This window comes from Nicotiana sylvestris, chromosome 6 (genome assembly GCF_000393655.2).
Source record: "Nicotiana sylvestris chromosome 6, ASM39365v2, whole genome shotgun sequence".
Classification (NCBI taxonomy): domain Eukaryota; kingdom Viridiplantae; phylum Streptophyta; class Magnoliopsida; order Solanales; family Solanaceae; genus Nicotiana; species Nicotiana sylvestris.
Genome location: NC_091062.1, coordinates 118,891,255 through 118,906,149, shown reverse-complemented (window position 1 = coordinate 118,906,149; position 14,895 = coordinate 118,891,255). Strand labels below are relative to the sequence as shown.

At 40.6% G+C, this 14,895-nt stretch overlaps 1 protein-coding gene across 1 annotated transcript; it reads right to left on the bottom strand.

Moving 5' to 3' along the window:
* Positions 1-14,148: 14,148 nt before the first annotated feature.
* Positions 14,149-14,634, bottom strand: LOC104228498 (zinc finger protein ZAT11-like). Its single transcript, XM_009780969.2, has one exon. It carries the CDS (start codon positions 14,632-14,634, stop codon positions 14,149-14,151), a length of 486 nt encoding a protein of 161 aa, XP_009779271.1.
* Positions 14,635-14,895: the final 261 nt, after the last annotated feature.

Genomic DNA, 14,895 nt, shown 5'->3' with positions numbered 1-14,895 from the left:
TGAGAGTAAAAACATGAAGGGTGATGTCATGCACGTGTTACTGTTTCATTATTCTTGTTGATACAAATATGATGTTCATTATGCTTCTCTATTGGATTATTGTTAAAATATGATATTCCCCGCAGCATGTCCCTTCCCATCATTATCTGTTATTTCCTATTATTTTTGTTCTGTTAGTATATGATTTAACTGCACAAGTTTATATGGTTGTTGTGTCCTAGCCTCGTCACTACTTCGTCGAGGTTAGGCTCGACACTTACCAGTACATGGGGTCAGTTATACTGATACTGCACTTTGCACTCTTTTATGCAGATTTCGGTGTCGGACCCGGTGAGTAGCTTGAGGTAGCTGTCTTCAGTCTAGGGAGACCAATGTAGATCTGATGGTATTTGCAGAGCCTGAAGTTCCCATTTTCCCTGTTTTATTTTCTTCTGTCTATTCTATTTCGAGAACAGTTGTACTTCTTTCAGAATTGTATTTATAGTAAAAATCTTTGTCGTTCGTGGATTGTGACACCCTATCTATTGGGGGTAGCTATGTATTAGACCGTTGGTTTGCTATGTCTCTTCCGCGTTTCTTAATTATCTTGCTTAGCTAATATCTGATTCTGTGTGATTAATAAAAATGGTGGTAACAACTATAATTGTCGGCTTGCCTAGCTTTCACGAATAGGCGCCATCACGACTCCCGAGGGTGGGAAATCCGGGTCGTGACAAGTTAGTATTAGAGCTCTAGGTTGCCTAGGTATCACAATTCACGAACAAGCTAGGTAGAGTCTGAGGTAACGGTACAGAGACGTCTATACTTATCCCCAAGAGGCTACAGAGCTTAGGAAACCTTCACATCTATTCTTTCCTGTCGTGCGACTTGATTTCTCAAAGGTAATTGAACTTTCACTCTATTTTTTGATAGATGGTGAGAACACGTACCCCTTCATCAGCTGACCAGATGCCTGAGCCCCGAGTGGTAGCTCCTACAAAAGGTAAGGGACAAGACCGAGGCCGTGCTAGAGGCCAAGGTAGGGGCAGGGCTCAGCCAAGGGTAGCAACACCAGCGGCGGATCCTAAGGTAGAGTTTGATGATGAGGTTCCATCCCAAACCGTTCCAGCAGGACCAGCTCAGGTTCCAGAGGGGTTCATTGCTACCCCAGTACTCCAGGATGCTTTGGTCCGTCTAGTGGGTCTTATGAAGAGTGTCACCCATGCAGGCTTACTTCTTGTAGCACCAGCCGTCTCTCAGGCTGGGGGAGGAGCACTGACTTCCGCTACTCGCACTCCGGAGCAGATGACTCCTCAGTTTCAAACTCCAGCAACTCAGCCAGTTGGGGTAGTTCAGCCGGGTGTTGTAGCTCAGACCGGTAATGGAGCAGCTATGTCTGCTGATGCTTTGTGGAGGTTAGACAGGTTTACCAAGCTTTTCACTACTACCTATGGTGGTACATTTTCATAGGATCCCCAGGACTACTTGGACAGTTGTCATGAGGTTTTAAGGAACATGGGGATAATGGAGACCAATGGGGTCGACTTTGCTGCTTTTCGTCTGTCAGGTTCCGCCAAGACTTGGTGGAGGGATTATTGTTTGGCTAGACCGGCTGGGTCATCGACTTTGGCTTGGGCTCAGTTCTCTCAGCTATTTCTGGAGAAGTTTCTTCCTATTACTCAAATGGAGGACTATCGGAGGCAGTTTGAGCGTCTCCAGCAGTTTTCTATGACCGTCACTCAGTACGAGACCAAATTTATTGACTTGGCCCATCATGCTCTTCTTATACTTCCAACCGAGAGAGAGAGAAAGAAAGAGAGAGGAGGTTTATTGAGGGACTCGCTCAGCCTATTCGATTGCAGATGTCTAAGGAGACAGGGAGCGAGATTTCTTTTCAGGATGCGGCCAATGTGGCTAGGAGAGTTGAGATGGTTCTAGCTCAGGGAAGCAGTCAGGGGTCTGACAAGAGGCCTCGTCATTCTGGCAGTTTTAGTGGTGCCTCGTCTGGAGGCAGGGATTCTTTTGGCAGAGGCCATCCTCCCAGGCCATTTCATTCAGCACTACAGACTTCTCACGATGCTCCAGGTGGTCGTAGTTCTCATATGCAGTACTCAGATCAGCTACCTTACAGTGCATCACCAGCTCCTATCAGTGCACCTCTGCTCCAGAGTTTTCAGGGTGGTTACTCAGGCTGTCAGGGTTAGTAGTTCCAACAGCCGAGGGCTTGTTATACTTGTGGTGATACGAGGCATATTGCTAAATTTTGAGCAGTTCTCAGCATCAGGGTTCCCGTGCCATGGTTCAGTTATCGGGTGTTCCACCACCCGCTCGGCCATCTAGAGGTAGGAGTCAGGCATATAGAGGTGAATGTCAGGCCGTTAGAGGTGTAGGTCATGCCTCTAGAGGTGGAGGCCAGCCAGCAGGAGGCCGTACTGGGGATGTAATTCAGAGTGGTGGGACCCAGCCTCGATATTATGCTTTCCCAGCCAGTCTTGAGGCCGAGGCATCCGATGCCGTTATCATAGGTACGGTTTCAGTTTGTAGTAGAGATGCTTCAGTTCTATTTGATTCAGGGTCTACATACTCATATGTGTCATCTTATTTTGCTACGTATTTGGTTGTGCCTCGTGATTCTTTGAGTGCTCCTATATATATATGTCCACACTAGTGGGTGATTCCATTGTTGTAGATCGTGTCTATCGCTCGTGTGTGGTTATTATTGGGGGTCTTGAGACCCGCGTAGATCTTCTACTTCTGGATATGGTTGATTTTGATGTCATATTGGGGATGGATTGGCTGTCACCTTACCACGCTATATTGGACTGTCATGCCAAGACCGTGACCTTAGCTTTGCCGGGGTTGCCTCGTTTGAGTAGAGAGGGACTCTTGGTCATTCTAGCAGCAAGGTTATCTTATATATGAAGGCTCGACGTATGGTTGATAAGGGATGTTTGGTCTATTTGGCATATGTTCGTGATTCTAGTGCTGAGGTTCCTTCTATGGATTCTGTGCCCGTCGTTCATGAGTTTCTAGAGATATTTCCTGCAGACCTTCCGAGGATGCCACCTAGAAGGGATATTGACTTTTGCATTGATTTGGCTCTGGGCACTCAGCCCATTTCTATTCCGCCGTATCGTATGGCCCCGCTAGAGTTGAAAGAATTGAAGGAGCAACTGCAAGACTTGCTGGATAAGGTCTTTATCAAACCTAGTGTCTCGCCCTAGGGTGCGCCGGTGTTGATTGTTAAGAAGAAGGATGGGTCGATGAGGATGTGTATAGATTATCGGCAGTTGAACAAGGTCATCGTCAAGAACAAGTATCCATTGCCGATGATTGATGATTTGTTTGATCAGCTTCATGGTGCCAAAGTGTTTTCGAAGATTGACTTGAGATCTGGCTACCATCGGTTGAGAATTAGGGCATCTGATGTCCCTAAGACGGCTTTTCGCACTCGGTACGGGGATTATGAGTTCTTAGTGATGTCATTTTGGTTGACTAATGCCCCAACAACTTTTATGGATTTGATGAACCGAGTGTTCAAGCCCTATTTGGATTCCTTTGTGATCGTTTTCATTTATGATATCTTGATCTACTCCCGCAGTCGAGAGGAGCATGAGCGACATCTTCGAGTCGTTCTCCAGACTCTAGGGATGCTCAGTTATATCTAAATTTTCGAAATGTGAGTTTTGGTTGAGTTTAGTTGCATTCTTGGGTCACGTTGTATCATCAGAGGGTATTCAGGTAGATTCTAAGAAGATTGAGGCAGACTGGCCTAGACCCACATCAGCTATAGAGATCCAGAGTTTCTTGGGTTTGGCGGATATTACCGTCGGTTTGTGGAGGGGTTTTCATCTATAGCAGCCCCGATGACCAGGTTGACCCAGAAGGGTGCCCAGTTCAGGTGGTCGGACGAGTGAAGCGAGCTTTCAGAGGCTCAAGACAGCTTTGACTACGACGCCGGTATTGGCATTGCCCATAAGTTCAGGGCCATATACAATATATTGTGATGCATCTCGTATTGGACTTGTCACACCTCCTTTTTACCACACCCGGAAGGGTATAAGGGAGTTTTTTCCAATTTAAGTGACAATCGAAACGGGATTAATTATTAGATTCAGAGTCGCCACCTGGGATAATTTATGGTGTCCCAAGTCACCGGTTCAAAATCCCGAATCGAGGAAGTTGACTCTATTTACGGTCCGCGAACACAGAAATCCGGGTAAGAAATTCTGTTAATCCGGGAGAAGGTGTTAGGTACTCCTGAGTTCTGTGGTTCTAGCACAGTCGCTTTGATTATATTTGGCTTAAGCAAATTGTTTGATTACTGATTTTAGAACCTATGTGCATTTGCCTCTTTTAATTAGGAAATTATCTTGAAACGGGTCACGCGTACGTGTACCCATTTGTTTGGCGCATCAAAAATCATGCCACGCGAACGTGTCTACAATTAATAATGCTTTATTGTTATTAAGAAAAGTTTGGGTCAAAGTTGTGCGAACGCATACTTCGGTTTTGTTTTTAGAATCATAATTATGTCACGCGAACGTGTCCACAATCACGATGATATATTAAACGTGCCTAAAGCATATTACGAGTATCATTTTTTAATATCTAAGTCATAAGATTAATATCGAGGGCCATGAATGATTAAATGTGGATGGCACACCTCGAACTATATGAACTAAATTAAATTAGTGGTCTATTAATAACAATTTTATTATTAAGAAAGTTTGATCGAAGTTGCGAGAACGCATACTCCGAATTGGTTTTTAGAGTCGTAATTATGTTACGCGAACATATACACAATTACGATGGCAGATTTAATGCGCGCCTAAAGTAATCTACAAATATTCATATTAGAAACCGTAATCATGTCATGCGAACGTGTACATAATCACGATAATAAATTCAAAACGTGCCTAACTGAACAATAAATTATAATGAAATAGTCAATGTAGCGCTCAAATCTCAATTCTATTTCTTTTAAATCCCCACTCCACTCCCAGATCCACAATTCAAACAAATTGACACCCAAACAACACTAATTAGCAAAGCAAATTATCTGACAGAAAAGCATCGAGCATTCATAGAAGATATGAACTAAAGAAAACTACAGCAATTAACCACGAGGTAGAGGAATGCAAATAATAGCCATTAGGCCGAACCATTTAAAGATTTCTACCCCACCCCAATTAATTTAAGCCAATGAAATGTCCCAAAGTATGATATTTAGCCGAAAACGAACAGGGATCCTAAATGTCTTACCACAATTCAATCGATCCACACTAATAGCCATTAGCCACAAACTGATTTCTAGCTAGTAATGCAGAGAAACTTCATATATATGTACTTTATTTTTTTACAGATGTTTTCAACTCTACTCAAAATATTCTTGTTCTCTGGATGGTGTTTCCTGCAATCACCCCTCCCTCTCATTATATTTCCTCTAGTAACAGTTGAAACGGACTTTAGACTTGCTAACAATTAATAGAATAATCATCATTCCTAGGTATGAACTCACAAAAAATATGAAACAGTACATCAATTTTTGAAGGTTTTCACCAGTTTTATAAGAAGGAACACTCCGACACTTTAGTTTAGACTCTTTTAATTTCAAAGAATTATCAAGCAAGAATAATGGACCTATCTTACCTAAAACTTTAATAAGATTAAACATGCCTATTTTAAATGCTCATCACGTTGAAGTTATGCCAAGAATAGGCAGATTCAAACAGTCAAGCACAAAACTCTTCATGATAACACTGCGGTAGTACAAGATCCGAGCAAACATTCATCAGTTATGCATTTGACACTAAAAGAAATCTGTGGCTCTAAGCATGAACAAGAAACTAAGAAGCAATCACACAGCTTAATTCATGGGTCGACTTTCTTTTAGGCATATCAATGCTCCTTTGAGTATAAAACCACATAAATAACCAGTTTGGAAAGGACAACAATACACCAACAAACTCCAATTCAATCCCATCTCGAGTGGGAAAAGTTGCACAGAACTTCAAAGAAGTAGAAAGCTACCAACTTCTACCCATCTAGTTAAGGGAAATTGATGTTTGAGAACTGAAATGATCCCAATATTATCCAAGGGTGAAAACAGATCACTGGAAAAGTGAACAAATAGATAGAAAATACAAGCTGATTGGACTCCAAACGTCAAGATAGGCATACATTCTTAGCGTTAAGGCATGAACGAAAACTATGAGTAACTTGACTGATTTGCGAATAGTACATGAGTAGGCATGAAATTTCAGAAAAATACAACTCATTCAACTTATTCAATTGGAAACAACAAACCAACTTTGACAGCTCATGATAAAAGAAAACCAAGCAAAGTTAACCTTCGACTATTTAGAAACCAGCTTTCAAACATTTTCCCCAAACAAACCTATGGTCGAATAGTGATAGAGGGGGCAGATGAACACACACATTTACATGTTTTAATGAATTCTAAGATTGGAGGATCATCTGAACACTCATTAACCAACATGTGAAATCATGGAAGAGGTTGAAAGTAGAGCAGTAAATAAAACCGAAAAATAACCACACAAGCTTCAGCTATTATCTTAAACTGAGTCATTTTACAGTTCGTCCATGGCTCACTTCACAATAGAAATAAAGAGGAGGAAAAGAAGTGAACCTAGAATTGAAAACTGTACTAGCCACAACACTGAAATCTACCAAAAAACCACAACAGCCGAAAATCGATGCCTCGAGCAGCAACGAACTCAACTATCTCTCAATCGAACTCCATTTTTAACAAAATCCGGATTGAAAGAAGAGACGGAATCTATGTATTTCGAAATTTGTAGACAGTAAACCAAATAACAATGGAATCATAGAACACTGAACATGTTTCTAATTTTTTTTGTATTTTCTTGTTCTGGAATCAAACTGAGAATGAAGATGAACAATAGAGAAGAAGAAGAGCATTTCTAGAACCCTAAATTTCCTCTAAAAATCTGCCCGAAAAATTCTGTCTCCTCAATTTTTATACCCAAAAATCTTTTTACCCCCCCCCCCGCCCCCCAAAAAAAGCCCCCCCCCCCAAACAAGTACATGCTCACCTTATATAACCTCTGAAAAATTCTCGAATCTTCTCCTCAAATCCGAAAAATTTCAATCTCTTTCTAAACGATTTTAGGGACAAATAAAAGGCATGGATTGATTTCCATCCATCTACGGCTCTCATTCATCCAACAAATCGCTCAAGAGCCCTAAAAAACGTGCAAATCCGGAAGGAATCTTCTTGTTTGTCAGAAATTCATTAGGATTAGAGTGACGTGGAGAGATGAAGCCCGTGTGTGAGTGAACTTGCCTGAGTTTGGCGAGTTTTGGGTGGGTTGAGTGCGACGGAGATTTGGTTGGAGGGGTAGCGCCGTTTCAGCCTTGGGAGATTAGGGTTTCTTTGGGGGGTATGTTGTAATAGGGTTTATGTATGGAGGGGTGACGGGTCAGACCGTATTTGGGCTGGGTAGGGGCGGATCCATGCAAAACAATTTGGGCTCAGCATTTTAATTAGCCCAATTTGAGTTCCAAACAAAGTCTTCCCCCTCTTTTATTTATTTTTTCTCTTTTCTTAATTTTTTTAACTACTAAATTTAATTAAAAATACTAAACTAAAATTTAATTTATTTATTTAAAAACATAAAAATAATTAATTAACTCAAAGCTAAAGCAAAAAAATTACTAATTTGAGACTAAAAGCTAAAAATGTAAAAACAACCAATATTTTTGATTTTTTTTCTTTATCTATCAATGCAATTAACTATCAACTTAAACCTAAAAATGCAAATATCAACCTAAAAGTGTAATGCATGAAATTTGAACATCTTAGGGTATTTCCCATGATTTTTGAAATATTAAATATGCACAAAAAATGTAACTAAATGCAAACAATTACAGAACAATTACTATAAATTCCTAAAATAATAAACACTCGAAAGAAAAATACATTTGTGACTTTTGTAGGAATATTATTATTTGGGCAAAAATCACATGCTCACAGGATTTGGTGCAGTGTTGATGCAGAATGGCAAGGTTATTGCATATGCTTCGCGTCAGTTGAAGATTCACGAGAAAAATTATCCAGTTCATGATTTGGAGCTAGCAACCATTGTTCACGCGCTGAAGATTTGGAGGCATTATTTATATGGTGTGTCATGTGAGGTGTTCACGGATCACAAGAGCTTACAGTATTTGTTCAAGCAGAAGGAGCTAAATTTAAGGCAGATGAGGTGGTTGAAGCTATTGAAAGACTATGATATCACCATCTTGTATCATCCGGGGAAGGCCAATGTAGTGACCGATGCTTTGAGTAGGAAGTCAGCCAGTATGGGTAGCCTTGCATATATTTCGGTCGGTGAGAGACCGCTTGCCTTGGATGTTCAGGCTTTAGCCAATCAGTTTATAATGTTGGATGTTTTTGAGCCCAGTCGTGTTTTATCTTGTGCAGTCGCTCGATCTTCATTATTTGAGCGTATCAGAGATTGACAGTATGATGACCCTCACTTGCTAGTCCTCAGGGATACGGTGTGGCATGGTGGTGCCAAGCAGGTTACAGTTGGAGATGATGGAGTTTTGAGGATGCAGGGTTGAGTTTGTGTGCCTAATGTGGATGGATTTCGAGAGTTGATACTAGAGGAGGCCCATAGTTCCCGGTATTCTATTCATCTAGGCGCCGCTAAGATATATCAGGACTTGCAGCAACATTATTGGTGGAGGAGGATGAAAAAGGATATTGTTGCATATGTAGCTCGGTGTTTGAATTGTTAGCAGGTAAAGTACGAGCATTAGAGACTTGGTGGTTTACTTCAGAAGATTGAGATTCCTGAGTGGAAGTGGGAGTGTATCACTATGGACTTCGTTGTTGGACTCCTATGGACTCAGAGGAAGTTTGATGCGGTATAGGTTATTGTTGATAGGCTGACGAAGTCAGCGTATTTCATTCCTGTGGCAGTCTCCTACTCTTCAGAGAGGTTAGCCGAGATCTATATTCGGGAGATTGTTCGTCTTCATGGTATGCCCGTGTCTATTATTTCTGACCGAGGTCCGCAATTTACCTCACATTTTTGGAGGTCAGTTTAATGTGATTTGGGTACTCGGGTCGAGTTGAGCACAACATTTCATCCTCAGACGGACGGACAGTCCGAGCGTACTATTTAGATTTTGGAAGATATGCTCCGAGCATGTGTTATTAACTTTGGAGGTTCGTGGGACCAGTTCTTACCATTAACGGAGTTTGCATACAACAATAGCTATCAGTCGAGCATCCAGATGGCTCCCTATGAAGCATTATATGGTAGGCGGTGTCGATCGCTAGTTGGGTGGTTTGAGCCGGGAGAGGCTCGGTTGTTGGGTATGGATTTGGTACAGGATGTCTTGGACAAGGTTAAGATCATTCAGGATAGGCTTCGTACAACTCAGTCCAGGAAAAAGAGTTATGTCGACTATAAGGTTCGCGATGTGGCATTCATGGTCGGAGAGCGAGTATTGCTTCAGGTGTCGCCCATGAAGGGCGTGATGAGATTTGGAAAGAAGGGAAAGCTAAGCCCTAGGTTTATCGGTCCTTTTGAGATTCTTAATCGAGTGGGAGAGGTGGCTTACAGACATTTGTTGCCGCCGAGTTTATCAGCTGTGCATCCAGTGTTTCATATGTCCATGCTTCAGAGGTATCTCGGCGATCCATCCCACGTGTTAGACTTCAGCATTGTCCAGTTGGACCAGGACTTGACCTATGAGGAGGAGCCGGTAGCTATTCTAGACTGGCAGGTTCGTTAATTGAGATCGAAAAGTTTCCCTTCAGTTTATGTACAGTGGAGAGGTCAGCCTGTTGAGGCAGCGACCTGGGAGTCCGACTTTGATATGCGGAGCCGATATCTCCATCTTTTCCCCGACTTAGGTACTTTTCTATGTCCGTTCGAGGACGAACGGTTGTTGAAGAGGTGGAGAATGTGATGGCCTAAAAGGTCATCTCTTGTCTTAGAAGTCAAATATGCATCCCAAGGCCTTGAAAACCTCCTTTTATCTCTTCTCAATTTGCGTGCACAGTTCGGGCATATATCCGGAATGCCCTTATGTGAAAATTTGAGAAAAAAATGCTAAGTTTTGCCTTTAAAATGGAATTAGGTTGACTTTGGTCAATATATTTGGTAAACAGACCCGAACCTGCGTTCCAACAGCCCCCTAGGGTCCATAGTAAAATATGGGGCTTGGGCATATGCCCGGAATCGAATTCCGAGGTCCCTAGTCCGAAAAAAGAATTTTTAAAGAAAATTGTTTGCTGGAAAAATACAATGACTTTTCGAAATGAAATGATGTGTGTTCTTGATGTTATCAGGCCTCTATTTTGGTTCCGGAGCCCGGTATAGGTTTAAATAATATTTAAGTCGAATCTGTGAAATTTTGTAAGAATCGGAGTTGATTTGATATAAATCAGACCTTAGGTTGAGAAAATGGAAAATTTGAACTATTTTATGAATTTCATGAATTTGAGGTTAAAATCGTAGTTTTTGATGTTATTTTGATGATTTGATTGCACGAGCAAGTCCGTATAATATTTTTAGACTTGCGTGTATGTTTGGTTTGGAGCCCCGAGGGCTCAGGTGAGTTTTGGATAGGCCGCGAAGTGAGTTTGAACTTAGAGAAAATTGCTGTTGCAACTGGTATGTGTTGCAGGCTTTGATCTCGCAATTTTGAGGTCTGGCTTCGCAATTGCGAGCCCAATAGGCTTGGCAATTGCGAGGGCTTGTTTGCATTTGCGAAGAAAGCCCAGTCCTGCCTTGTTCGTATTTGTGAACTTTCCTTCGCAATTGCGAAGCCATCAGGGAGGGGCAGTCATCGCAATTGTGATAAAATGCTCACAATTGCAAAAGGAGCAGACATGCAGCATGTTCGCAATTGCGAAGCCTGTCTCGCATTTGCGAGCTTCGCAATTCTGAAGCTCCTGTCGCAATTGCGACATCTGCACCTGAACAAAACATCATTTGGACAGGATTTCAATTTCATTCTTCAAAATTTCAAACCCTAAGCATCCCTAGGAAATTTTTCAAAGACCCAAACTTCTCCAAATCATAAGTAAGTGTTATAACTAAGCGTCCTCCAGACTGTATAGAGAACCAGATTCTCTATCAGTTCCCAATGTAAGCAACAGACTGTAAAACCAACCAGTATAGGGAATCTGGTCCTATATCAGTTCTCATAGTGCTAACTACTGAACTAGTATGTAAATGAGACACATGATAAGTTCCTACTGTATAGAGAATCAGGTTCTCTAATTGTTCCCACATTAGCTCAGCAGTAAATAAAAAATACAGAGGATTTTTACGTGGAAAAATCCTAACTCAAGGGGACAAAAGCCACGACCTACACTTGTATGTTTTCAACTTCACTAACTTGTAAACACCTATTACAAGCCACTTTGTAATGACTCTATTACAAAGAATTCAACTCAACTAACTTGTGGTACTCTTACCACAAGCCACTTTGTGACTCCTGAGTTACAAAGACTTTAACTAACTTGTGATGCTCTCACCACAAGCCACTTTGTCACTCTATAGTTACAAAGGCTTTTACTCACTCTAACTTGTAATAACACTATTACAAGCCACTTTGTAACTCTCTAGTTACAAAGACTTTAACTTATGACTACACCTAGTCACAACATAAACTAGAGAGTTTACGGATTTTGGGTTTTCTAAAAACAACTTATAAGAAAGCAAGATAGGAGTTACAATGAAGAACAATTAACAAAGATTCAACAAGTCTAAGGACTTAAGATATCTTCAATCTTGGATCCGGTCCTTGATGTTGCAGCAACTTTGTTCTTGAGAGAGGTTATTGCTAGCACTTGAGAGAATATTTTCTTTTCTGATTTTGCAAGTGTTGAGAATGTCTTATGCCTTGCACCAGGTTTATACTACAAAAGACATCATAATGGTGATGTCAAATCTTGGTTAGTACATGCCTTTTCCTAATGGGAAGTGACTACTGCACTGTCTGCTGCACTGTTGCGTGTACAGCTGCAGGCAGTCACTTTCTGCAGTTGCTTTCCAGCTGTATAGTTGACTTATACTTCTGTCAGGGGAACACCAAGGGATCAGGCCCCTAATCTGGTTCCTGTGAATCTAAGGCACACTGCCTAGATTATCTTGAGTCGATTAACTTGAATGATTGTACTAGGCATGCTTCAGGTCCTTTATCTGGTTCTCTTATGAAGTAAGTTATTTTACCTTCCTTGATTGTATTTATACGTGTGTGACATCACTTACAATAATGTAAGCAAGGTAGGTAAAAAGTCTTTCATATAAAGCTGACTACTGCACTGTTCCCGTGCAGTAGCGTGTGCAGGCAGCAACTTTCCTACTGGAGAGTTGACTTCATACAGTTTCCTCGGGAACTGGTAGGGCCCTGTTCCCTCAGTTGTTCCTTCCACTCTGAAGAGTTGAGTTATATCCCACGCTGGATCCTAACCTGGAACTTTGTGATCTCAAGGTCTTGTAAATGTATAACAACTTCCTTATCTGGTTCTGGATGGTAAGTTTGTTATATCATCAAAACATACTTATAACCAAGGTACTTGTAACCTATCAGTAAGTGATTTCTAACTCATCTTCTTCAATCTAATTCATCTTTTTACATAATTTCACTTTAAAATCTAGGGTTTTTCATGGGAAATTGGGTGTTTTTGGATAGAAGTTAGGATTTTAGAATTTTGGGGATTTGGACCTCAAATTGAGGTCTGATTTCAAAACTAATTGCATATTTGAGTTCGTGGGTGAATGAGTGATCGTATTTTGGTTCGAACTTCGAGATTTGACCAAGTGGGCCCGGGGTCGATTTTTGACTTTTGGGGAAAACATTGGAAAATTCGTATTCATGAAATAGAATTGGTTTATTTAGCATTTATTGATGTTATTAAGCAAATTATGACTAGATACAAGCGGATTGGAAGTGGAACCGAGAGGTAAAGAGGTAATTGAGGCTTGATTTTATCCGTGGAATCGAGGTAAGTGTTAACTCTAACCTTTGCTTGAGGGAATATGAGTTGTGGTCTTATTTGCTACGTGTTAATATTGAGTACGACGTATAGGTGTGGTGATGAGTATCTATACGTTGGTGTCAAGCATGCCCGTGAGTCTTATACTATATTGTTGCGACTATTGTCTATTGTCCATGCTTGGGTTAATGATTATCAATGTTGAACATGATTCATGATAATTTCTTAGTAATTGACCATTGTTGAGTATTGGCTTAAGTTGAGATTCATTTTGTAAAGTAACTGTTGAAACGAGATTGGTTATAGCTGATTCCCTTGCCGGGATGTTATTGCTTATATTGTCGATTCCCTTACCGGGACGTATTATTTCTATTGTTTGGTTGAGGCAGAGTGTAAAGCACGAAGAGTGATGCCGTGTAAGATATCGTGAGTGAGTGTTAATGCACGAAGGGTGATGTCATGCCATGTTATAAGATTCCAAACTTATTGACTTTCGACGAAACTTATTTTCTTCAATTCGTTTAGCTTCTAAGCCTTCCAACCCTCTTGGTACTTATTATGCATGATCTTTAATATTTATAACCTCCAAAGTAACATTATTAACTTACTTATACTTCCAAAGATGATCTCAATTCTGAGCTTACATCAATTGACTTATGATATACTTTTACGTACGAAAACATAAGGTGTAACATTTGTTCTTGAAGAAAGCACTAATTATTGAATCCGAATTCTGAAAATTGATATTCAACTGCCATGATTGTTGAATGCCACTTGTAATTAAGCATTGTTATACAGTGTCAATTGCTCAAAATTTAAGCAATGGATAACAAACCTAATCTCAAACTTGTTGGGCTTTCGTTCTAAGAAACCACAATCTTGAGAAAATGTTTCTTTAATTCGCCAAACAGGCTTCCTTATCTCTCTTAATGAGTCCATGTTATTGACCCGAGATGTGTTAATCAATTTGCACACCACAACTTGCTGCGGAAGGAACTAAGGAATCCAGTAACTAATTTATATGACTAACAAAATTTCTGTGGTTTTCCTATACAGACTAGCCACAAATCAATCGAAATCATAGAATTTAACTACTCCAAAAGGAAAAATTCACAAAACTACTATAGTATCTACGTATCTAACCGAAACAACTCAAAAGGTTACAACCAAGAATGTTGAACTACTCTAAGCGGGATAATTCCCAACATCAACTCATTCTCATATGGTGTCAAATTCAAATCCAAGAACAAAGCCTTTTCAGTACCCGAAATCTTTTTCTCTACAACTTCTTCACCAGCAGAATTATCATCATCACTATCTTGCGGTTTCAGTTTCTGCAATTTGTGGCGGTGCTTTCTCATGTGACCACCCAAAGCTTGTCCAAGAGAGAATTCCTCTCCACAATAGGAGAATTCATGTTTCTTCTTGTTAGGTTTAATTAGATCTGCCACTGTGTTGAGTTTTGGTTTCTTGTGACTTTCTCTGTGGCCACCCAAAGCTTGGAAAGATTCAAATTGCTTCTTACAAGTCCTGCACTCGAAAAGTCTACGTGCTAATGAACTATTCTTCTCTAAGATATTGACGCAATTAGCCATGGCTAGTGTCTCCAGTGTCAATTCTTCTTCTCTACTTCTCTTTATTGTCATGGCAATAGTATAGTATTGGGGCGGTGTGTGGGAATATTAGTGTGGAGAGTTATATATAGTTTCTAAAGTTTCTTGAGCCCGAAGAAAAGGGTTGTGCTATTGCTAAGACCATTTTCCCCTTTAAACTCAGTTTTGGATTCGCTAAGTTACTACACGCTAGTACACACGGAGTTGCCCTTTTTTTTTATACCAACACTAAAGTTTAATTTAGTAGTATATAAATTACACTAAAGGCCCGTATAATATGACTCAATTGCAGAT

Coding starts and splice junctions, on each gene's coding strand:
- LOC104228498 (XM_009780969.2), bottom strand. CDS start 14,634: ATGACAATAAAGAGAAGTAGAGAAGAAGAATTGACACTGGAGACACTA.